Source organism: Ochotona princeps, chromosome 3, assembly GCF_030435755.1.
Source record: "Ochotona princeps isolate mOchPri1 chromosome 3, mOchPri1.hap1, whole genome shotgun sequence".
In the NCBI taxonomy this organism is placed as follows: Eukaryota; Metazoa; Chordata; class Mammalia; order Lagomorpha; family Ochotonidae; genus Ochotona; species Ochotona princeps.
In genome coordinates this window covers 16,515,347-16,541,981 of record NC_080834.1, presented here as the reverse complement: position 1 = coordinate 16,541,981, position 26,635 = coordinate 16,515,347, and the positions used below count along the sequence as shown (strand labels likewise).

At 40.4% G+C, this 26,635-nt stretch overlaps 1 protein-coding gene across 1 annotated transcript in view; it reads right to left on the bottom strand.

The window, feature by feature from the left end:
* Positions 1–26,635, bottom strand: part of RSRC1 (arginine and serine rich coiled-coil 1) — a 371,018-nt gene that overhangs the window by 337,167 nt on the left and 7,216 nt on the right. The window contains exons 2-3 of the mRNA XM_004598575.4: positions 22,105–22,307; positions 21,235–21,360 (exon numbers count right to left, since the gene is read on the bottom strand). Of these exons, the coding sequence (XP_004598632.2) occupies positions 21,235–21,360; positions 22,105–22,298 (320 nt within the window). The 5' untranslated portion in view covers positions 22,299–22,307. The remainder of the gene's footprint in view (positions 1–21,234; positions 21,361–22,104; positions 22,308–26,635) is intronic.

The following is a 26,635-nucleotide window of genomic DNA, read 5'->3' as shown; positions in this document are numbered from 1 at the left end:
GCCCTTACAATAAAAATAAACAAATCTTAAAAAAAAAAAAAAAAAAAAAGACAAGACGCCAATACCGGCTCCCAGAAGCTCCAATACGGAATCCCAAGCAATGATTCAAGTGCTGCTACCAATGTCCACCCAGCAAAAAGCATCTTTACTTATTACTTTTGCAACTAATTCTGTGAATGCAGTGTTTATTCTAAGTGTTATTAAAAAAAAGACACAAGGGATTACCAAAATTCAGTTACAGATATATTCAATTTAATATGTGGTTTCAGATGCTATTATTTGTATATCCTATTGTAATAATAGGCTAATAGCACCCACAAGATAAACATGATTAAGCTAAAATATTAATTCTCAAAAAAATGTACATAGTAAGTTCCACAACAAAATGGCAACAAATGTTAAGCATGGTTTTTACAAAACAATACCATGCTTTTTTAAAAAAGATTTATTTATCTGCTTGAAAGACAAAGTTACACAGAGCAAGGGGGAGAGGGGGCTGCAATGAGGGGACAGAACCAAACTGAAGACAGAAGCCTGGAACTCCATCTGGGACTCCCACACACCTAACAGAGGCCCAGATGCCCAGGCCATCCTCTGTTGCTGTCCCAGGTACATATGACAGGGAGCTGGATCAGCAGCAGAACAGCCAGAATTCAAACCAGCAGCCACAGGGAACGCTGCTGTCATCGACGATGTCTTAACCCGTAGCGCCACAATGCTGGCACCTGCTGTTTCTTGTAAGAAACAGATTGATAAACATATACTCTAAATTCTTCTCACCAATAATGAGTAGAATATAAAAGAAATAACAAAAAGGAAAGAGCATAATTAAGGAATACTTTATTATAATTGATACTACTATAAAAAAACTAATAGTATAACTATATTTACTTTTAAATAATTTAAAGGTGGGCCCGGCACTATAGCCTAGTGGCTAAGATCCTCGCCTTGCACGCACCGGGGTCCCATATGGGCGCCGGTTCTAATCCCGGCAGCTCCCTGCTTCCCATCCAGCTCCCTGCTTGTTGCCTGGGAAAGCAGTCGAGGACGGCCCAAGGCTTTGGGACCCGGTACCCATGTGGAAGACCTGGAGAAAGCTCCTTGCTCCTGGCTTCAGGAGGACTCAGCTAAAGCCATTGAGGTCACTTGGGAAGTGAATCATTGGACGGAAGATCTTCCTCTTTGTCTCTCTTCCTCTCTGTATATCTGATTTTGTATTAAAAATAAATGAATCTTTTTTAAAAATAAATTACTTAAAGGTATTTTAAGAAACTTCCCAATTTTTTGGCAAGATTCCACAATTCTGCACTTTCATAGAAATAAGTGGGAAGGAGCTAATCACATTTTCAATAAATTATTATCTACCCCTACACATCCTATGATACTAGAAACAAACTTTCTATAGCTGCTTATACTGTAATAATGCAAACAAATAAGTAGATAACAATATGTAACATAAATAAAATGGAAATTTTGACAATAAACTTGGCTGAGAGCAAGGACCAGATTTGATGGCTGCTAACATTCAAGGAGCCATGCAATGAAACCCCAAAGTGGCCATCTCTATAGCAGGCCACCCCAGTACACCCTGACCTCAGCTCCACCAGAGCAAAGGGACTCGCCACAGAGGGTTCTTCTATCTTTCTTTGTCACTCCTATGTAAATGAGACATAAGAAATAGCAAGAAACTCAGCTACTGCCAAAACGAAATCACCTCAACCGAGAGCACATATTACATGATATTGTGTTAAATATTGCATAATGCAGTAGAGTCAATTTTTCATTATTTATACTAATGAAGAGAATCCTTGGAAAATCAAAATGGACAGATCATGTACTCAGCTGGCTTAGGATCATGGCCCCACTCTGCACAGCAGTGAAGCTTGGCTGAAAACCAGAAAAGCAGTTCTAACTTAGCCAAATGGTAAAGTCTCCACACAGTTAATTCTGGAATTCCCAAATAAGTTCCTCTCAACCAATTTTCCACCCAACGTGGAAACATGGGCCCACACTGTAACTGATCAGCCAAGCACTTCAAGGAACTCTAGAACTGGGGAATTTTAGAATGCCAACGTAATTAAAAAGAAGTACCTGAGAAAGTCAGCTACTCTGTCATCAGGAAACAGGACTGCCAATTGAGAACTTGGATATTCTAATCTTCTAATTGTTTTAATTAATGGCAGATTAAATTTTTGGATCTAAACAACAAATTTTCACTTAAAAGTCTTAAAAGTGACTTCAATTACCTGAAAACTATAAGGGAATCATCTTAAAATAAAGTAGCAAAAAGAACATTATTCATATATTTCATCAGTCCAATCCTACAGAACTATATGAACCCTTTCATTCAATGTGAATCACTGAATCTTTCACGCAGAACTTTGAGGTTTTCATAACTAATACCCAACAATTCACCTTTGTCCAATTTAGATTATATGTTATAAGCCCAGAAAATTGTAATTAAAACAACTTGACAGAGAAGAAGGCAAGTGAGGGGAAAAAACCCTGTTTTTAAACGAGCTCATTAATTCCATAGGATTAATAATTAATAATCCATCTGTTTTGAATGTCAATGTACAACTGCTGCTGGTTCCAGTCAAGGAAATACTAATAAAAATAAATGGTGACCTGAATAAAAACGCACTGTATCTAGGGTTAGATTCATGGTCTGGGCTTTTTTATTTAAGACAAACCTAATAAACATGCATTACCTAAAGTAAACAAAAGAACAACAAAATTCATATTTATTAACTATAAATAAAGGAATAAAGCATATTTTTTAAAACTAGATCTTCCCTTTCGCTATCTACTGGCTTTGCTTCTCTAAAATTTTTCGCAATTTGCCATTCACTGACAAACCACATGGAGAAAGGAGAAAAGAAAAGCCACAGTGTAAAACATTCATGCCACTACAACCTGGTTACCTTGGAATTAACTTCTCCAGTCTATTTCCTCATCTAAAAGGGACACAATGATGACAGTTCAGTCAACAATAAGCCACATGCAGGATGGTGGTCTCATGAGAGTGTAACACAGTCAAAAACCCTCTGCAGAACCCTCCTAACAACCCAGCATAACACAATACTATACTCAAGTTTTCATGGTAATGCTGGTGTAAATAAACCTATTGCACCATAAGTCTTATAAAAATATAACATATTTAATTATGTATAGCACATATTACTTGAAATAACAGAATTACTATTGATTTATGTTTTTACCATACTATATCATTACCATTATTTGAATATACCCTTTCTACTTTTAAAAAAATAATAATAAAACAGCAGGCTTTGGGCTGCAGCTCCCTCTGCAGTACGTGAGGGCTGAGCGTGTGTTGGGAAGGACAGGGCTGCGCCATGGCACCAACTGGTTTGCTGAGGACGGAGAGCAGAACAAATTCATCAACTACCCCAGCAAAGCTTGACAGCAAATGTCTCTGCCAATGGAGACTCAGAGGCCGACTATGACAGCCAATCAAGCTCGGAAGGATATCCTCATCCTTGGAGCAACACTACCAGCAGCATCTCAGCACTACCAAAAACACATTAGCAGAATCCTCATAAAATGCTCCACAGTGGGGACTCTGGGATGACACTGGGTGGTAGCTCCCCTTCACCGGAGAGATGCAGGGGTTGGGAGGCTGGGCGTGGTTTCTCCTCTTATATACCCTCTCCCCATAAAAGAAGCAGAAAAAGAATGTGTCAACAAAAGTCTTACCCACTATCTCCTGATCCTCACCCCTCTAGACCCTGATCAACTATTTAAACATGATTAATAATAAAACTTTAAAAAAATTTTAAAGAACACTATGCCCTAATACATCTCAGGATAACAGATGTAAGCCACATCAGGGATCAAGCATTTAACCTCACAATTACAGTCACGCTCCACACCAAAATTCCTGGGCTCAATTCCTGGATTGTCATGCCTCCAGCTTCGTGCCAATGCAGACCCTATGAGGCAGTGGAAATATCTCCAGTAACCAGGTTCTGCAACCCACTTGGGAAATATTAATTGAGTTTCTGAATGACCTGCTCTTTTTCTTTCTCTCTCTTTACCCTCTCAAATAAAAGCAATTTAAGAAGCATTCACTTAAATAACTATAAAAGTATATTATAAAACTTATTTTGTGCAATTCAGAATAAATTAGAACTAAAATAAATCCAATATTCATTTTATAAAGGAGGATACTGAGAGAAGGGCTGACCCAAGGGAGGAGTATTTGTTGCAGGAGTTAGTGGAAGCTTGGAACATCCACATCTCAGTTTCGTGCCAGCCAGGTTTGTGTGCTGGCTATTTCATTTCTGTTTCCAATTCAACATTCTCCTAATGCTCATGCTGGGAGGTCACATAATAGCTGAGGTCCCTGGGTTCCAGCCATCCACATGGGAGACCCAAAGTGAGTTCAGGGAACCTGGCTGCAGCCTGTTCCAACTACTGCAGAAACTTGAGAAGTGAACCACCGGATAGAAGATATCTACCCTCTTTCAAATAAATAAATATTTCTGAAAAGTTGGTACAGAGCTCTTTGCAAGCTATTTTTCAAATATTTTATATTTATTGATTTAAAAGACCAAGCAAGAAAGAGTGATAGAGAATTCGTCCATCCACTGGTTTACTACCCAGGTCAGGGCTGGGTCAGCTCAAAGTCAGAAGCAAGGAACTCAAAGCAGATCTCCTACATGGCTGACAGGGACCCATGCCCTTAAGTCATCACCCACTGCCTTCATGGGCTCTACATCAGCAGGAGACTGGATCAGAAGCAGGGGTAAGACTCAATCAAAGGCTTTGCAGCATGGGATGTGGGCATCCCAATTGGTGGGTTAACCCTCTGCACAACAATAACTGCTCCGTGCTATTTCTAGTTTGTCTTTACTGTTAACCTCATACAATTTCAAATGTTTCATCATAACAGAAGTGAGAATCAAGTAAGGAATTATAATCAAAAACCTCAGTTCAATCCATAAGCTAAAATAAATTTTAAATTAAATTAGGTGGAATTTTTTGTTATTCTTATTTGAAAGGAACAGAGACAGACAGAGAAAGATCTCCCATCCACAGGTTCACTCTCCAAATGCCTGTATCAGATGGAGCTAGCCCAGAACAATTCCAGGGCTCCAGGGTTCAATACAGATCTTCCACATGGATGGTAGGACCCAAGTGCTTCATCAGTCACTTTTTGCCTTCCAGGACGGGTATTAGCAGGATACTGGAACCAGGAGCACCACCAGGACCTAAAACTAGGTACTGGGATATAGGATGTAGGTCTCACAAGTAAATCTTAAGATACACCAAATGTCCACTCCTAACTTAAATTAGTTTTAAGAAACTTGGGAAAAATTTTTATAAAGGGCTTCAAAAAACTCTGTCAGTGAATTCATCACTACTGTTGCAAGTAACTTGGATAAACTTGAAACTTCTTCCTTTCAAGATTTTCTATTATGTTTAATAATAAAAAAAACCAAGATACTTACCAAAAAACAACAACAACAACACACAATTAGGTTGTGTCAAACATACGATACACACTGCACATAAAAATCAAACATTACAGTTATAATCATTTGCCAATTCCGTATCTTTGTGTCTCATAGACTATATAATTAAAAGGTAATTGAATATCTTTTCAAAGAACCTTTATTTTGCCTGTTAGATAAAGAACTTGTCCAGTGAGAGAGCAAAAGTTCTTCACAGTTATACATAACGAAGAACAAAGACTCCCAACAATAACCTTTCTGACATCAACTAACATTTCACTTAGAATTCAATGAAAGCACATTCAGAATGCACAGCCTTGATTTTTGGGAAATGACCAATGTATTAAGGATCTGTGTTCACCATTCAAAATAACTATCGGGAAAAAAACACTGAAAACTTTGGAATTTTTCACTTAGGGTTAACAACGTAATTTTACAATTCAAACCCAATTGAAAAGAAAATTCTATCAACACATACAAGTTCCATCTTTTAATATTATAATTCAATAGTCCAGATGTGAAGGCAGATGTTCTTTAAGTTTATTTGGAGTTAGGATGCTTACAAACACTTGGTTTAATAATTAGCTCCAAAAAATAAAGCTAAGCCTTCCTTAAACAATAAATAATCATTAAAGCATCTTCAGTCATGGCTTAAAATATTCTTCTCACATGAATATTTACATAATTTTATCCCTACACAGTATTATTCTCTAATAAGAACTATCCTAATCTTCACCCAGCAATATTTTAGGCTGATATTATTATTCTCATTTCCTTGAATAATATCCATACTCCAGGGCCATTTTCTTTCTCATATTCAATATCATGCATGCTTGTATCAAGGTTCCTTTCTTCATATCCTGTCACAGTATCAATCACTGCCTCCTGTCCACTCAATCCTCTTTTGATTTATCAGCCGCCGTCTTTCTGGACTCCATAACTCGACCCAAACCATTTTAACAAGACATTGACAAATAGCACCCAGTATCGCATCAACCTGTTCCACTTAGTAAACTAAGAAACAGTAACTGTGACATCTCTGCATAAGTATTCCATTCTATTCCCCAGACTGATGTATATTAATGAGGAGATGGTATTTGAAATGCTTCTTCCACATCAGCATCTAATATGATCAAATTAGGAAATGGGATGATTTATTAAATTTTGTAGAGCTGAAATATTTCCTTATATCGCTATATGTGTGGTTTCAGAAAGTGAGCTGTTGCTTTCAATTTTTCTACTGAAGATGTGCCTGCATTTCACAGACGAATTATTGTCTTTAAAAAGATTGCAAGAAGGCAAAATGTTATTAAGCAAATGCTCAGTAAAACAAACTAAATTGGTTTTAAAATTCCTAATTTAATGTAAATCTTGGTTGTTTCACTGAAATTCAGTTTGTGATCTTATTAAGTCATATTTGCATCATACTGTCTTGCTGTAGGACAGTTTTAAATTTATAGCATTACCAAGCAGCTTCACTTCTTGACTTTTAAGATATGTCCTCAATAAAATAAATAATTGCTCTCTAAGTACACATTTTGTTCTTATTTTCAGATACAAGACAAAAATAATGATCATTAGGTCAATAAATGAATAAAATATACATACAAAAATCAAATGTTTGGGTCAGTTCTATAATGTTCATAATTAGCTGTTAAAATTTTTCATTCTACCATTTAGCATTCAATAATTCCACTATTTTTCTACACAATACATTATTTTTAGATTACATCTGTATGTAAAGAGGGATATTTAATACGTCCACAAAAAAGTGGAAATAACCAAAAATAAATGTAAAAATCATACTTTCCTAAAATAAATTTTCATGCCTCATTTTCTATTTTCCAGGCATCTGTATATTCCAGGGGACAATCTCTACTCATTTCAAAACTAAAGGATTTCCAAGTACAAAACTGATATTTATTTATTTATTTATTTATTTATTTTTATTGCAAAGTCAGATATATAGAGAGAGGAGGAGAGAAGAGAGGAAGATCTTCCATCCGATGATTCACTCCCCAAGTGACCACAACGGCCAGAGCTCAGCCCTTCCTAAGTGAGGAGTCCGGAGCTCCTCTAGGTCTCCCATACGGGTACAGGGCCCCAAGGCTTTGGGCCGTCCTCGACTGCTTTTCCAGGCCACAAGCAGGGAGCCAGACGGGAAGCAGGGAGCTGTTGGGATTAGAACCAGCACCCATATGAGATCCCGGTGCCCAAGGCAAGAACCTTAGCCACTAGGCTACCATGCAAGGTCCATCATGGTGGTACAGCAAGCTAATCCTCTGCCTACAGCACCAGCATCCCATATGGGTACCAGTTCCTGTCACAGCTGCTTTAATTCTGATTCAGATCTCTTTTTATGGATTGAGAAAACAGTGGAGGATGGCTGAAGTCTTTGGGCTCTTGCAACCACATGGGAGACCCGGAAGAAGCTCATGGCTTCTGGCTCCTGGCTCCTGGCATCGGATCGGCTCAGCTCTCGCTGCTGCAGCCATTTGGAGACTGAACAAGCAGAGGGAATATTCTGTGTATCCCTCTCTCTCTCTGTAAAATTTGCCTCTCAGATAAAAAAAGAAAAACTTTTTAAGAAACTGTAAAGAAAATAACATTGGGCCCAACACTAAAGTCCTTGCTTTCCACACACCCAGGATCCATATGGGGACCAGTTCTGATCCCGTTAGCCCCACTTCCCATCCAGCTCCCTGCTTGTGGCCTGGGAAAGCAGTCGAGGACGGCCCAAAGCCTTGGAATTCTGCACCCATGTGGGAGACTTGGAAAAAGCTTCTGGCTCCTGGCTTCAGAAAGGCTCAGCTCCAGCCATTGCAGCCTCTTGGGGAGTAAGTCATCAGATGGAAGATCTTCCTGTCTGTCTCCTCCTTTCTGTGTATCTGACTTTCCACTAAAAAAAAACTAAATGTTAAAATAAAAAGAAGATAACATTTCTGTCGCACTTTATAGCTTAGAAACCACTTTCAATATTGTTTTATTAGATAAATGCATTCTCTGGAATTATGCTATTCTTTTCATTAATGTTTATTAGTTATTCCACTTGTAATGCCACATGAATAAAAATTTTGTAAATATCCTCTAACACAATAATCAATATCCTCCTTATTATCCCTCATACTTGCAGACTCCAGAATGCTCAATTTTAAGAAATTATCCAAGACAATGATTATTTCATGTCACTCACACTGACCAAAAAATCTTCAGGGCCCAGCGTGGTAGCCTAGTGGCTAAAGTTTTTGCCTTGCATGCACTGGAACATGGGCGCTGGTTCATATCCTGGCAGCTCCACTTCCATCCAGCAACCTGATTATAGCCTGGGAAAGCTGCTGAACATGCACAAAGCCTTGGGACCCTGCACCCACGTGGGAGACCTGGAAGAAGTTCCTGGCTCCTGGCTTCAGATCAGCACAGTTCTGGCCAATGCGGCCACTTGGGGAGTGAAATAGCAGATAGAGGATCTTTCTCTCTGTCTCATCTTCTTTCTATAAATCTGACTTTCCAGTAAAAATTAATAAATCTTAAAAACAAAAATCCCTTCAGTTTGATTTCCTAATCATGCACAAATTATAAACTGCAAAAACAGAGATTCACTTTTTAAAAAATCAAAGATAGTGCACAAGGAAAGAAAACATCATCAAGGGGTAACTAGGATGTAATGAAATTTATCATTCTGGCCCATCGCAATAGCGTAGTGGTTAAAGTCATCGCCTTGCATACGCCTGCATCCCATATGGTCACCGGTTCTAATCCCAGCAGCACAGCTTCCCATTCAGCTCCTGCTTGTGGCCTGGGAAGGCAGCTGAGGATGGCCCAAGACCTTGGGACCCTGCACCTGTGTGGGAGACTTAGAAAAGACCCTGGCTCCTGGCTTCGGATTGGCTCAGCTCCAGCCGTTGCGGCCACTTGGGGAGTGAATCATGGGACAGAAGATCTTCCTCTCTGTCTCTCCTCCTCCATATATCTATCTTTCCAATTAAAAAAAAAAAAATCTTAAAAAAAAAAAAAAAGAAATTTATCATTCTGAGTTTTGTGGTGTCACCTGACCATAATGTTATCTTTTATATGGCAAAAACATACAGAAGTATTTTATTTTATGTATTATGTTTATTTGTTCGGAATCAAAGCAACAGAGAGAGGGAGAGATTCAGAAATAAATATTTTCAATGCACTGGATCACTCCACAGACAGCCACAAGGCTAGGCCAGGCTGAAGCGCAGAACTTCTTCTAGTCTCCCATGCGCAGAGGCCCATTCACTCGGCCATCTTCCATACCTTCCCAGGCCATGAGCACAGAGCTGGACCAGAAACAACACAGCCAGGACAAGAACTGGTACCCAACGGGGTCCCTGTGGCATAAGCACCAGCTTTACCCATCATACCATAATGCCAGTCTCTACTGCATTACTTAAATTCACATTTAAATGTGAACGGCAATTAAAAGAAAATCAAGCTAACCATGGAGTTTTTAATATTTAGACATGACTAGCAATGTCAGACAATAATTTAGGAGATAAATGAGAGTTAAAAAAAAAACACAAAAAGATGTTGCTATAATTATCTTAATGAAGAAAAAGCAGTGAGTAAAAATCAATTTCAAGTAATATTAAAAAGAATTCTCAGCAAATAGGAAATACAGAACAGTTCTTCAGTCTTACAAAGGGCAACCATGAAAACCTTGCAAGAAACATTATAGGTAAAACTGAAGACAAAAGACTTAAAATGTTCATTCATACCACATTTTTTCAACATTAAAGTGAAACACCTAGATACTACAAAAAAAAAAAAAAGAAAATGAAGTAAATGACACATAATTCAAACATTAGTAGAAGAAAAAAAATCAAAGATACTGTATAAGGAAAGAAAATATCAAGGGGTAACTAGGTCATGATGAAATTAATCATTCTGAGTTTTGCAATGTCACAGAAAATATAAAGGTATTTTGAAAACATCTACTCAAAATAATAGCAAGGCATACAAATTAAACATACAAGAAAATATAAAATCATATAATACACAAAATCAGTTTTATTTCTCCACATTTTCAATAAAAAGCTAGAAAATGAAATTTTAAAATAACTATTTTTAATAGTAAAAAATGCAAAACTAAATTTAGGAAAATATAGGTGCTGTGCAGTAAATGTATCTCCTTAAAATTTGTATACTGAAACCCTAATTCACCAATGCAATGGTGCCTGAGATGGGGTCATGACAGCGCCCTCTTGGGCACCTCTGAGAACAGTCAGTGTTCTCTCTCTGCATTCAACAGAGAGGACACAGCAAACAGACTCATCCTGTGAACCAGAAGGAAAGCCCTCACTATTGCCTGACCTTGCCAGCACTCTGCTCTCTGACTTCTTAGGCTCTAGAATAGTAAAACAGAAAACATGTCATTTAAGCCACTCATTCTAAAATTTCTTGTCACAGCAGCCCTAACGCAATGCATCCATGCCTATATGGTGAAACCATGATATACCATGTTCATAAGTCGAAAGATGTAATTTATTACGATGTCAATTTCATATTCTGTTGACTTATGAAATCCAATCAAAATTCCAGCAGGGTTTTTTTGGGGGGGGAGATAATTAAGTTGATCCTAAAAAGGTGGGCACTTGGCAAAGAGATTAAGATATTGCTTAGGGTACTTGTGTTGTATATCAGAGTGCCTTGAATAAATTCTCAATTCTGCTCCCGGTCCCAGTTTCCTCCCAGTGCACCCTGGGAAGCAGCTGATCACGACTCTAGAAGTTTGGTCCCCGCCACTCCTGCAGAAGACCAAGCCTGAGTCCCAGTAGCCCAGGCTGAGCTGCGGAAAGCATCTGCGGACTGAATCAATAGAAGACAGTTTCCTTCTCTCTCTCTCAAACCAACAAAAACAAATACACTTACGGATAAGATGAACCTAAACTCATCCCATAACATTTACAAAAGTCAACTTGAATCATTAGTAAGCAAACACCAAAGTAACTGCTGTAATTGAGATCTATTCAAAGATCCAAAACATAGCAGCAAATGCTCAAGGCAGAGCAGAATTCCTACAATCTAAAAATCTCTCTTCCAAGATATGTATAAACTACAAAGGGAAAGAGGGTAACTTCAGAGGCAAAATCTGGCACCCTAACCAGATGATCAATAATAACACCAACAGCAACATACCTATATCCTGAAACCTACATATGAAGTACTAAAAAGGATCCAACACCATTTTTGTGCTATTTTTGCCAAAAACACATAGCTCATTCTAATCACAAGAAAACATTACAAAAACTCTCAAATTGGGGGACTTTTTATAAAACAAATGCCCAGAATTCCACAAAAGTATCAGGTCATGAAAGTTGGGCAAAGACTAAGAAACTCTCATAGGAGATTAAAACGGTGGCACCATGGCTCAACAGGCTAATCCTAGAGCCTATGGCACCTATATTCCATATGAGCTCCGGTTCATGTCCCAGCTACTCTGCTTCCCATCCAGCTTTCCGTTTATGATCCAAAAAAACAACAGAGGATGGTCAAAGCCTTGGGCCCCTGGCCCATGTGGGAGACCTAGAACAGGCTCATGGCTCCTAGCTTTCAATCAGCTCAGCTCTGGCCACTGCAATCATTTAGGGAGTGAACCAGCAGACGGAAGACCTTCTCTGTCTATTCTCTCTGTAAATCTGCCTCTCAAATAAAAGTAAAAAGATACCAAAAAGAAAAAAAAAAAGGAGGCTAAAGAGAGCTAACAATTAAATACAATACAGAATTCGAGGTTAAAACCTGAAATTGAGAAATGGTTTTGTCGAACAGCCCGTGAAGCAGCCTCCTGTGATGCCAACATCCCATGTAAAGCACGGGTGGGTGCTCAGGCTTCTCCTGATCCAGCTCCCTGCTAACACCCCTGGGAAGCAGCAGAGGATGTTTTAGCTTAGGAAACTGCTACCAATGTGGGTGGATCCAGAGTTCTGGTTCATGGTTTCTGTCTAGTACAGCCCCAGTGTTGCAGTCACTTAGTGAAGACCTCACTCAGTCTCTCTTTCTGTCACTCTGTCCTTCAAATTAAATAAATCTTAAAAAAAAAAAAAAAAGGAGGGGTGATGACAGCGCTAAGAAAATTGATGAGATTTAAACTGGTCTAGCTGCACTGTCTCAACTTAAATGTTCTGGTTTTAATCAGTATATTAGCAGAGGCTGAATGCTGGGTTTAAACGAATTCTGCATTATTTCTGGAAATTTTTCTATTAACTCAAAATCAGTTTAACATAAAGGTTTAAAACAATGACTACAGAGGAAGGCTGAGGTTGTAGCTGCTGTCCACGACATCAACACTCCATATGGGCACCGGTTCAAGTCCTGGCTACTCCACTTCCTGCTAACACCCTGGTAAAAACAGAGGAAGATGACTCACATGATTCGACCTTTAGCACTCACGCGGGAAACCCAGATGAAACCTCCTAGCTGCTCGGTGTCAGCTGTTGAGCCCCGAGGATTGAAGATAATCTCTGTGTCTCCTTCTCTCCTTAACTGACTTTCAAATAAATAAATAAAATCTTAAAAAAAAAAAAAAAGACTAAGACCCCCACAAAAAATTAAGATTAAATAACCAGGATGGCAAAATAGAACATCTCAACCTTCATACCCCCACAGATACCAATAAAACAGAAACACACAAACCAAAATATCTTTACAGTACTTTAAAAACCAGTTCAAATTGAGGGACCTCAGGAAAGTCTAGAGCAAGGCACATGTACACGGAAGGAGGGTAAGAATCTCTTCACTGTACCTGCTCTTCTTCCAAGGTGGCAAACCCCACCTCAGCCTCAAGGCTTTTGGGAGGACAGACAGCTAAGAAGTGTGGCACTCGTCCAGTCGTCTGGAGTTCAGGAGCCTGTCCTAGGATAGGGAAGTACTAACAGAACAGCACAGCATGCTGGGAGGGGCCACTGGAGGCAGTGAGAGCAAGCACAGCCTGCTGTGTTAAAGGCTCAGGCTGGGACGACTCAGGTCCTCGGGAGAAGGCATCTGACTCATGACCTCTCTTGAGAGTGAGACAGAAGGGCAAAGCTCAGGCTTCCAGTGTCCCAGCATAGTGAAGAGCTGCCAAAGGCAAAGACAGATGTGACACCTGCCTCAGAGAGCCCATGGGGAAGCCAACAGACTTTGGAGGTCTGCGGGCACTGAGAACACACAAAGGAGTGGAGGAAAAGTTAGTGTTGAAGCACCAAAGAACCCATAGTAACCAAAGACAGATACCAGAGGGGATCAACTGAACAGAAGCTCTGCAAAAACATACTGGTTACTCAAAACCATGTCAATTCCATAACGTTGCAAATTGCTGTTGATGTTATATTGGGACTCTTAATTGACTGGGATTATATTCTACCAGTTCTAACTTTGGACCAGAAATGGTCTCCCCAAGAAACTGTTCAACCCATCTGGACAATAAGTAGCTGGACTCCATGCTTGGTATATGTTTGCAAGGAAAGAATCTTGATTGAATTTGAACTGTAATGCTGCATCAAGGTGGAGGAATCCACCAGGGGCGTGGGGAGGGGGTGGGGGGGATTCCCAGAGCCTATGAAACTGTCACATAATGCAAAATAATTAATAAAAATATATATAAAAAAAGAAAAAAAACTATCAAACTTCATTAAGTAGGAAATTATACACAGAAGCTGGAAGAAGTGACATGTTCCTAAAAATATCCCAGAGACCTTCAGGATCTCCAGCCACTCTGACTGGTGAAGGATTTCCCATATATAAAGCCAGTCCTAAAGGAAGCTGTCTGGTAGATGTTACTTAAATACATAAAACTCAGCTAAATTTCAAAAACTAAAACAAAACAAAAAGAAACAAGACACACAGAGGAATCTTCCAATAAAAAATAAAACAAACTTCCAACACTAACCCCAAAGAAACTAAAATCCATGAAACTAGTGGCAAATAACTGAAAATAATTGCGTTAGAAAAGTTCAATGATCTAAAAGCAATCAAAGATGGACAATTAACCCAAATCAGAACAATAAATCATGAACAATAACTGAATTGAAAAATTCAGTTCAACAGCAAATTTGATCAGACAAAAGAAACAATCAGCAACCACAAAAACAGGTCTGTAAAATGATGAGCGTGGGGCAGGTGCTGTGCTACTGCTGGTTAAGATAACATTTGGCTCAGCCCATGTTATAGGACCGGCTTCTTTGTTTCCAAAGCACATCCCTACTGCTGCACCTGGGAAGCAGCAAACCATAGCTGAAGCACTTGAGTCTCTGTCATCCATGTGGAAGACCAGGATGGAGCTTCTGATTCCTGACTTCAGCCTGACCCATCCTGGTTCCAGCTAGTGTGGACATTTACGGGAATAAACCAGCAAATGGAGGACCTCTCACTGTCATTCTGTCTTCAAAATAAGCAAAAAAGCTATATACAATAATTAAATGTGGGGTGAACAAATAAGACTGAGTAGAACTTTAGCATAAACTGAAGTTGTCATAAGCTCAACATAGATTATGAAAAATATTTCCTGTAAACTCCATGGTAACCACAAAAAAGAATACAAAAACAAAAAAGAAAAAGAGATAGACACAAAGACATGTCAATACAAAAAAAAATCACTGAAACATAAAGGAAAACAGCAGGAAAGAACAAAAGAGCTACAGGACAGAAAACAATACAACAGCAACAATAAATCATTCCCTATCAGTAATTACTCTAAATGTAAACAGACCAAATTTCCAAACAAAACACACAGAAGTTTCTGCACAGCAAAGTAAAAAAGCAACCAACAGAATGGGAGAAAATCTTTGCTTACTACATGAGACAAGGGGCTAATATCCAGGATGCAAAGAACTCCAGAACAACCATAACAACAAAACAAAGAAAGCAGTTAAGAAACAGGCAAAGGAAATGAGCAGACACTTCTCAAAGGAACAAATCTAAATGGCTAACAGACGCGAAAAAATGCTCAAGTTCCATAGCAATGAGAGAAATTCAAATTCAAAACAACTCTGAGGTTCCACTTAACTCCAGTAAGGAAGGCCCACATACAAAAAACTACCAATAACACCTGCTTGCTAGGATGCATGAAAAAGGAACCCTACTCCACTGCTGGTGGGAATGCAGGCTACTATGGAAGTCAGTATGGAGAGTGCTCAGGTAACTGAAAATTCACCTACCATATGACCAAGCAATCGCATTCTTGGGAATATATCCAAAAGACTTGATACCATGAGAAACCAACATGCACCCCTATATTCATTGCAGTACAATCAACAATTGCAAAAACTTGGAAACAACCTAGATGCCCATCAACACAGGAATGAATAAAAAACTGTTTTATTTATTCTGCAGAATACTACTCAGCTAATAAAACAGATGAAAAATAGAGAATCCAGATGGCAGAATAGGATAAGGACACATTTAAACAGAGAAACATTAGCCAGTGTGAAGCAGAGAGGGCACATTCCAGGAAATAGGAAAAGACAGACTAACAGCAGAGGGATACCAGGAAACTGACAGACACAGCAAAGCAGCGAAAATGAACAGTGTGGGGTTGCAGTGACTGATACCCCAGCGGCATTCAGCCAGCAGCGATTTGAATCGAACCGGCTGCCAAAACTCAGCCAGCAACAAGGCAGGAAGGGATGTTCACCAGGAGCTCATAAGGTAAACCCATACAAAGAACTGCTCGTCCTGCTGGTCTGTTTGATTTGAACAGGAGCGGAGACAGAGCAGCAAATCCCAGACGGACAGTGAGGGAATAGGGTGGATTACACAACCCAACCAGCGCCCTAAGCGGAACTGGGTGCCATTTTGTCAAAGGAGGCAAAGGCTATGGGACAGTACTAAGCATGAACAAGGCTGGGAGTGAATTCATTTCTGACTCAGTGAACTACAACATCACATCCTACGGGTTCCACACAAAACAGGTCCTCAGATCTGACAGCCAACAGATCAAGAACTGTACTAGTGGCATATCAGGTGCCATTTCATACAGTGTGGCAAACAATTTAAGACTACAGGGACAATAGTGAGCTGCCCATGTGCTGAGCTCAATGAGAGAATTAACTGAGCTCAGTGGACTGCGCCAGTCCCACAGGAAAATAATACCAACTACTGCATCGTACAGGTCAAAAAAGGTTCATGTGGCACCCAGACCCAACAGCCAACAGGTTCCAGCAAGATCAGCACCACCAACAACATCCTAGCTATATAGGATACCTGGTGTCTCCCTAATCCTAGAACCTGCTCAAACCAGAAGTGGAAGAAAGGTTGTATAGACAATGATACAGCCTCAGCACGGTATCACAGGTGGTGGAGACCAGTGAGCCAGGAGCTGGGGCTATGGACACCATGGTAGAAATCTAACATAAGAACCCAGACCTAGAACTTGCTGGAGGGAGTGGCACAACTGACTGCAAACAAAAGCCGTGTACCAACTGCAATAAGTAAAATCGAACCGTAGACCTGTGAGTCACAGAGCTTAGAAACCTGATAACCAAAAGTACAATGGCCAAGAGCAAAAGAAGAGACAAACGCATGATGAATATTACTGAAGACTCCTCTGCAAAGTAGCAAAACACTTTCCAACCCCAGAATTCACTGAGGAAGACATCGAGAAAATGGGGAATACAGAACTCAAAACACTTGTTATAAAACTTCTTATCAATAAAAAGAAGCACATAAAGCAGGCATTCAGGGAATTTAAGGAATATGTCACACTGAAAATGAATCAAATGAAAACTGATATATCACAAATGAAGAATACAGTGGAGCAAATTAAAGTACACTGAAGAGTCTCCAAATATAATGAAGGAGGCAGAAGAAGGAATCTCAAAATTAGAAAATATTTCCTGTCACTGGGGGAAACAAACAAAAAGCTGGAAGTAGAGCTGGATAATCAGGCTAAAAAATTATTTAAGAATTGAAAGACACTATTAACAAGGCCAAATATAAGAGTCATGGGAGTCCCAGAAGAGCTGGATAATCAGGCTAAAAAAAGTATTCAAGAATTGAAAGACACTATTAACAAGGCCAAATATAAGAGTATGGGAGTCCCAGAAGGTGCAGAAAGAAAAACTGAGATTAAAGGAGTATTCAATGAAGTTATAAAAGAAAACTTCCCTAATCTAGAGAAAGAATTGGGAAACAACATTTAGGAAGGGAACAGAACTCCCAACAGGCTTGACCAAAAGTGATCTTCAACACGACACATGATAATCAAACTCTCTTCAGCTGAACATAAGAAAAAGATTCTGAAATGTGCACGTGAAAAAAAAAAACCAACTGACATAAAGGAATGCCAGTTAAACTCACAGGAGATCTCTCACAGGAAACTCTAGAGGCCAGAAGAGAATGGAGTGACATATTCCAGATTCTAAAAGAAAAAAACTGTTGCCCAGGTAACATACTCAGCAAAACTTCCTTCGTCTTTGAAAATGAAATAAAATTCTTCCACAGTAAAGATAAAAGAATATGCCTCTTCCAAATCTACCCTACAAATGATTCTTAAAGATGTTCTCTTGACAAAGAGGAATAGCACCCACCAAAACCCGGCAAATGCAAAGGACATCTCAGTAAAATAACAACAGAAGACTAAATCAATGAATAACCCACTGCTAAAATGACAGGACCAAATTACCACCCATTCGTATTTACCCTGAGTGTAAAATGGCTTAAACTCATCAATCAAACATCATAAATTAATAGACTGGATTAAAAACACAAAACCCATCTATTTGTTGCCTACAGGAGACACATCTTACCAACAAAGATCAGTGAAAACTATATCTCACGGATTTTGATTTTTTTGTTAGTTTTACCTCTTCAAAACACTTTCTTCTTATTAAACTCTTCAGTGACTCATAGATCATACAGTAACATCATTTTCTTAAAGAAGGTTCTTGATTTTCTTTTACATTTCTTCAGCGACACATTAGTCATACAGTAGCATGTTATTTAACTTCATGGTGTTGTTAATTTCTTTTTTCTTCCTGTTGTTGACTTTGTTTTGTGGCTTTTCATTTAAGGGGAGGTATAGTAGCTGTGTAATGGAGACTGTCATCTACAGATGTGAGGATACAATGCAGTATGCATCTCTACTTCCAGACTAAAAATGGACTCCCAATGAAACTATTCACTGCATCTTGACAATAGGATGCTGGACTCTCTACCATTGTCCATGCCTGCAATGATGGATGTATGACTGTATATGAGGAACTATACTATATTATAGTATAAGGAAATTCAGTGACAGGGCAGAGAATTGGGGAGGGGATAAGGGAAATCTCAGGGCCTATGGTAAAATGATATAATAATAATAAAATCTTAAAAATAAAAAGAATGAAATACAATCATTTGCATCCAAATGGACCAAATTGGAGACCATTATGGTAAGGGAAATGAGCCAATCCCAAAAGGTCAGACACCACATGTTTGTTCTAATATAAGATAAGCTCCATCAAAAATCTCAATGCTAATATGACTAGTGGTTGTTTTGCTCATCTTCTTATGGAATGGCTCTAGTTTCAATGTGCAGTTTTGTAGAGTCAAATCTAACTATTTTTGCTGTGAATCTTACCTTTTTGTACTTGCTAGTTATTTGTACCTCTCCCAATAAGTTCTTGTGATTCATTAGTTGATTATCCATAAGAAAAGCACTGCCTGTAAGCACTTGAGATTGTAAATGTCCACTTCAACACTGTTTTGCTACACATCATGAATAATGAAGTTCTAGTTATTAATTGTTATTCCTTCAGCACCATAAAGAGTCATACACTTGCATCTATTCCTACAACGGTTTTGATTCCTGTTTTCACCACTCTTTGTGATGCATTTTTATTTTTGTAGCATGTCTGTTAACTTCATGTTGACGAAAAGCTATTATTTTCACCCCAATGTGGTCTGTGATCACTGGTTCTGTATTTTAGGGAATATATAATGGAAATGTAGCAGAGACTGATATGTTCAGATATGGAGACAAAGTGCTGTATTTCTCTATGCATACAGACCAGAGATGGACTCCCAGTGAAAGAACTGACTACATCCTAACATTAAGATGATAGACTCCCTGACTATGTCCATGCCTACATTGTCGGGAAACACTTCAATAACACCACGATGGACTTGTGACTGTTCATGAAGGACATCCATTGTAAAACTAGAGGGAATATCAATGTGGGGGGGGGGTGGCATGAGGAGGGACCTTAGGGAAAGGCATGGGCAAACCTCAGAACCTATGGAACTATATCATAACACAAAATAAAATATGTTTTAAAAAAAAAGCTTGGGCTGGAAAGACAGTTCAACAACTAAATCCTTGCCTTGCAAACACTAGGATCCCATATGGGCACTGGTTCATGCCCTGGCTGCTCCATTTCCAATCCAGTTTCCTACTATTGGGAAAGCAATGAAGGACAACCCAAAGGCTTGGGACCCTGCACCCATGTGAGAGATCTAGAACAAGCTCCTGGCTCCTGGCTTCGGATCGGCTCAGCTCTGGATGTTGTGGTCACTTGGGGAGTCAATCAGCAGATGGAAGATCTTCCTCTCTGTATCTCCTTCTCTATAAAACTGATCTGCCTTTCAAATGAAAATCAACAAAACTTAAAAGAAAAGAAACAAAGCTTGCAACCCTGGGTCATACGAAGAATAAAGGCATGTAACAGAATGTTTACCCCTGGAATATGCAGAAAGCACAGGTCAAGGTAATGCAAGGCCAGAAAATTAAAATATTTTATCTATAGAGAACATCATAAAATGTTATATCTTGGTAACAAAATCAGGCTGCTAACATCAATCCCCAATCAGAGCTTAGTAGAATGTAGAAACAAGCAAAGAAAAAAATCATGATCTGCCTAATATACTGTTTTTACGCTTTGCTTAATCCTAAAATTTTCCTGCTCAAAATTCTTCGATAACTTTTGAACAACTTTCATCAAGAGCCTCAACATCACAGGTCCCACTATTATCATCCTATTAAATTACATTTTCTATCATTGCCCAAAGCGTGTAACTCTCCAGATAAGCTCCTCTCCTAACTGGTCCTAAGCAAGCGCAAAACATGCAGGTCCACTGACACCATACAGCAGTCAGTCCAGGGGACCTTAACAAAACACCAGGGGACTGATTCCCTTGAAGAGCATTTTGGAAACTGGAAGTTCCAGAGCTAGGTACAGCCAATTCGGCTCTGTATCAATGCTCTAGTGCTGTCTTGTCACTGTGTTCTCAACTGGACTTAATCACATAGAGAAAGATCTCTTTCTCCTCCTCTTATCATAAGGCCACCAACCCAATCTGACTAAGGTTCCAACATTATTTTTTCATTTAATCTTAGTTACCTTCGTAAAAATTCTATCCCCAAACATAATCTCAATAGGAGTTAGGGCTTCAACATACAACCTTGGCAGGCAACACAAATATTCATCCTCTATAACACTCAATTATTTCGGAGGAAAGACCTAAATGTATTTGGTAGCTTCTGTTCTTACCCTTTTGAATTATTTCCACCATAAAAAACCCAACTGAGCCTAGTAAAGAATGACATGCCGCATACACCCCAGCCGACAGCCAGAATCCAATGCCACAGTGGACAATCCTCCAACAAAATTGTCAGACGACTGGCGAAAGCAACCCCAGCTAAGACAAGCAGAACTGCCAGCTAAGCTCAGAACAAAATGGCACAACAGTGACAAAATCAAGCATAGTAGCTATAAGTCATAAATTTGGGAAAACGGCTTATTACGAGTAATAGATGTTAATAAAACATGTGCACCTTCTCGTCCTGCTTTTCGACCTAGACCTCTGCACTCTATAGGATTTCCCACGACCCCTTGAACGACTTCGACTTCGTTTTCTTCTAGAGCCATAAGAAGAGCTACTGCTTGACCGATGTCTGCGTCTGAAATAAAAGATAGTCATATGTCATTGCTATAAAATTTGTTGTTATGGGCACTGAGGACAAATCTTTCAAACTCTAGAGAATCATCTCATTTCTGCTGTCTTACTCTTTCTTTAGAACAAATAGAGAAATGTTCTGTCCCCTGAGCAAATGCCTAATTCATAATGTAATGTGGCTGGATAAGATACTAACTGAGGAATTATAGATCTTAAGTAGTAAATAATAATTACAAATGTCATAAAATGATGTGATATGAGAACATCCATTTATATCTATTTTACCATAAAGGAATAAAAAGGGGGGCTGGTACTGAAGCGTAGCAAGCTAATCCTCCACCTGTGGTGCTGGCATCCCATAAGGGCACCAGTTCACATCTAAACTGCTCCCCTTTGATCCAGTTGCTTTGCTTATGGTCTGTGGGAAAGCAGTGGAGGATGGCTCAAATTCTTGTGCCCCTGCACGCATGTGGGAGAAAGGAAAGAAGTTCCTGGTTCCTGGTTTCAAATCAACCCAGATATGGACAGTGAGGTCATTTGAGGAGTAAACCAGCATATGGAATATTGCTCTCTCTCTCCATCTCTCTATAAATCCATCTTCCAAATTAAAAAAAAATAAATAAACCTTTAAAATAAACTGACAAAGAATGAACATATTAGATTCTGGACTGAACCATTTTTAAATGAGGGGAAAATTTTTTTCCAATATAAATAAATAAGCAAATCTTTAAAAAAAAAGAAAAATTACCTTCTATCATAAGAATGTGAACGGGGCTGACGATCTCTGGACCAAGATCTGGACTTGGACCTTGATTTCCTACCACCTTTCTTCCGACTGTATGTCCTACTATCTGAAGAACTGCTCGAAGATGATCGTCTGCGGTGTTTCTTTTTTCTCTTGCTTCTGCTTTCCCCTTCAGTATCTGACGACCGACGTCCCATTTCTACAAACTTAAAATCAAAGGACATTATTTGTAACACAGTGGTCCCATGGATTAAATTCAATGTACTGATTTTAGCTAAACTTTGCAAACATTTAAAATGCATATTTACAATAAGATTTAAACGTGCCTGGTTTCTTGAAATGACACAGGAAGCAGCTCTGCGGACTGGTGTCCTGTTATGGTAAAGTCGTTGCCTGCAATGCCAGGATCCCATGAGGGCATGTTTGTGTTCTGGCCTCTTCACTTCCAATCTGGCTCCCTGGCACTGACCTGAGATTAGCAGCAGCAGATGACACAAGTGCTTGGGCCCCTGCTACTTGTCAGGGAGGCCTAGAAGAAGCCCCTGGCTCCCAGCTTTGGCCTGGTCCAGCCCCATCCATCCAGGAAGAGAACCAGCACATGGAAGACTATTGCGCTCTCTTTCTCTCTAACTTACAAATACATAAATAAATCTAAGAAAAGAAAAGAAAAGAAAAAGGAAAGGAAAATAAAAGAAGAATAAAAAACTGTTCTAGCATAATCTACGACATTGGTAAACTTGTTTACCAGAAATTTTTTGAAAAATCATAAATTCATTCCATTTTCTCAAATGTTTCTCAAGAGTCAATCTTTAAACACACACACACATACATACACACACACACACAAACTTATTTATTAGAAAGGAGAGCTGGACCTGGCACAATGGCTTATCAGCTAAATCCTCACCTTGCAAGCACTGGGATCCCATATGACTGCTTGTTTGTGTCCCAGCTGCTCTACTTCCCATCCAGCTTCCTGTTGTGGCCTGGGAAAGCAGTAGGGGATGACCCAAAGCCTTGGGACCCTACACCCACATGGGAGACTCAGAAGTTCCTGGCTCCTGGCTTTGGATCAGCTGAGCTCTGTCTGCTGCGGCCATTCACTTCGGAAATGAGCCAGTGGATAGAAGATCTTTCTCTCTGTCATTCCTTCTTTCTATAACTCTGCCTTTCCAATAAAAACAAATAAAATCTTTTAAAAAAAAAGTTAATGACTTTTAAAAAGAGAGAGAGAAAGGCAATTACATAGAGAGAAGGGCCACAGTGGTGGTAGAGCACATTAATTCCACCTATACCATCAGGATCCCATATGAGCACCAGTCCATGTCCCTGCGATCCACTTTTGATCCAACTCCTTGATAATGGCCTTGGAAAGCAGCAGAATATGGTCCAAGTCCATGGGCCCCTGTACCCACATGGGACATCTGGAAGAAGCTCCTGGCTTCCAGCCCAGCTAAAGCCAATGTGACCATTGGGGAATCAACCAGTATAAGAAAGATCTATCTTGCTCTCTCCCTTCTCTCACTGCAATTTTGACTTTCAAGCAAAATAAATAAATTTTCAAAAAGAAACTTAAAATCCAGGCATATTTTTTTCATAATACTCATATTCCATTAAGTTTCTGAAGACTAGGTCTCTGCATGGAGTTCAAAATTATTTCATCAAAACAAACTTATCTTTTAACTCTATTTTCCACGAACTGTTCAAGTACCCTTATATATAACAGGTATCCATATATCCATACACAAATGTATATATGTTTCCCTATTAAGGAACAGTGTACAACTAAGTGATGATAACCAGTTTTCTGGTTTCCTAGCTTTCTTTCTTCCTTTATTTTCATCTCCAGGTGCTTAATAATTCTTTACTCCTAAGAAACCACCTTTAAATAATTTTTGTTACCATCTTATTTTCTTATTTTAAAAATATTAAAGTAAGATTACCAGAAGAGCAAGTGAAGAACAGGTCAAGGGTTGTAGCATAGCTGCACACACTTCTGTCTGAGTCAACTCTTCATTCCTAGCTTCTCCTTTCCCATTCAGCTTCTTGCTAATGCGCGCCGTGGAAGAACACACAGCAGTTCAAGTGTGTACGTCCCCGACCCACAGGGAGACCCTGCCCTAGGTGTTGCAGGATTTTGTGGAACAAACAAGTACATTGAAGATAACTCCAGCCTTTTCTTTTTTTTTTTTTAAAGATTTATTATTATTGGAAAGCCGGATATACAGAGAGGAGGAGAGACCGAGAGGAAGATCTTCCATCCGATGATTCACTCCCCAAGTGAGCCGCAATGGGCCGGTGCGCGCCAATCCGATGCCGGGAACCAGGAACCTCTTCCAGGTCTCCCACACGGGTGCAGGGTCCCAATGCATTGGGCCGTTCTCAACTGCTTTCCCAGGCCACAAGCAGGGAGCTGGATGGGAAGTGGAGCTGCCGGGATTAGAACCGGCGCCCATATGGGATCCCGGGGCTTTCAAGGCGAGGACTTTAGCCGCTAGGCCACGCCACCGGGCCCCAGCCTTTTCTTTGTCCCTCCAACTTTCAAATAAATAAAAATAAAATGAAAACTTCTTTTAAAAAGATTAAATGAATAAAAGGTGTAAATTTACAATGATGAAGGGAAAATAACAGGAACAGTAGACAAGATATGTCAACAAACTTTTACCAAATGAAAAACAAACAAGGGATTTAAAGCTAAAAAAAAATACTGAATCTCAAGCAACAGCAGAGAATTCCAGCAAAAGAAAAGAGAATTCACACAGCAAACATCAGAAAGGATAAGGAATTTGAGACTCGTAGTAGCCTCCCTCAGCAGTAGGCAAAACTGCCTATGTTGCCTTGTACCTAAGCAAAACACCGTAGGGAGCAAAGCAGTCAACAGCAGGTAGGCATTCTGTGCCTGGTAAGTGTCAAATTTGTGTTAACTACATGAATGTGCCAGCATAGCAATTTATTCCCCATCCCAACTTTTTTTTTTTAAAGATAAGTGGGGAAGGCTAGAAACTTGGGGGCCAGGACACACCACCCCATTCCCCAGACAGAGGAACAGAGAACTGCCTGGGAAAGGGGTCTGGGTAGTTTTAGGAGTGGGAGTAGCTGAGGGCATGTTTGACAGGGGAGGAATGATTCCTGGTGTCTTCCACAGACCAGGCCTCTGCACTGGCAAGTAGGTGAAGGAACTGAGATGGCGTGAGTTAGAGGAAGGAAACCAGAGGGCATGTTGGGGTTAGGCAAGACACACCCACATGGGAGACCTGGGCTGGGCTAAACAGCGTCCACTACAACTCACCGATACACACAACAGCTGGGTCTGGGCATCATTCCTGGCTGAGTTAGGCCATAATACCTACCCACCAATGTCAGAGCAAGGAGTGGGCCAAGTCAGGACTGATCATAGCACCCACCAAACACAAGAGAACCGCATCTGGAGCAAGATGCTGTAGAGGAATTATGGGCTCACATCTGGAGGCTTACCCAAAGAGCTGGGAGTGGTGACAGCCTGAGCCAGGCTGGACCACAAAAGTCACCTGACAAGGACCACCTGAACCTCAAGGGAGCCGGGGCTGGAAGGAGGCCAGGTAAAACCAGGCTGCAGCTCCCACTGTCAGCACATTCAGATGTCAGGGCCAACAGTAGATCAGGCCAAGCACGGCTGCTGCAACCACCAGTAAGCATGAGATCCGGGACAGGGACCAAGCCTTTAGGAGAGCTTAGGGAAATCCCCTAGTAGGCCAGGTAAAACCAGGCATCACAAGAGTCAGGGCTGGGGAGCAGGCCAGCTTAGGTAAGGCTGCTGCACCCATCAGCATACATGTGGGCTGGGTTTGGGGGTCGGCCACACTGGGTTAGGCTCCAGCACCTACTGGTGCTCCCAAGAGCCAGAATGGGTGTAGGACAGGACAGGCTAGGCCACTGCACCCTCCAGGTTTCATGAAAACCAGGTCTGGGGATAGGCCAGTCTAGGCTAGGACATAGCACCCACCGATGAGTCAGCATGGGTTTGGGTCAATCACGCTAGGCTACAGTACCCACTGGTGAGTGCCAGGACTGGGAGCTGACCATGTCAGTGTGGGCAGCAACACCAGCAAGCAAACATGAGATTCACTGTTGGGACTGAGTCTGGTAAGGGGACTTCGGGAACTCCCCTGATGGGCCACAGCTCCCACTGGTGAGTGCAAGAGCCAAGGCTATGAGCAGGCCAGACTAGACTGGCATAAGAGTGAGCCAGCTGTAGGGGTAGGTTGGTCAAGATCAGTTCAGAGTACACACTGGCATAAGGGAGAGCCAGGACAGGTGCAGGCCAGACTGGGTTAGGCCACAATACCTGCAGTTCACATGAGGGCTGGAACTGGGCCAGGCTAGGACAGACTGCTGTCCCAAACAACAAGAGCTGGGATTGGGGTCCGGCGGTGTGGCCTAGTGGCTAAAGTCCTCACCTTGAACGTGCCGGGATTCCATATGGGCACTGGTTCTCATCCCGGTAGCTCCACTTCCCATCCAGCTCCCTGCTTGTGACCTGGGAAAGCAGTCGAAG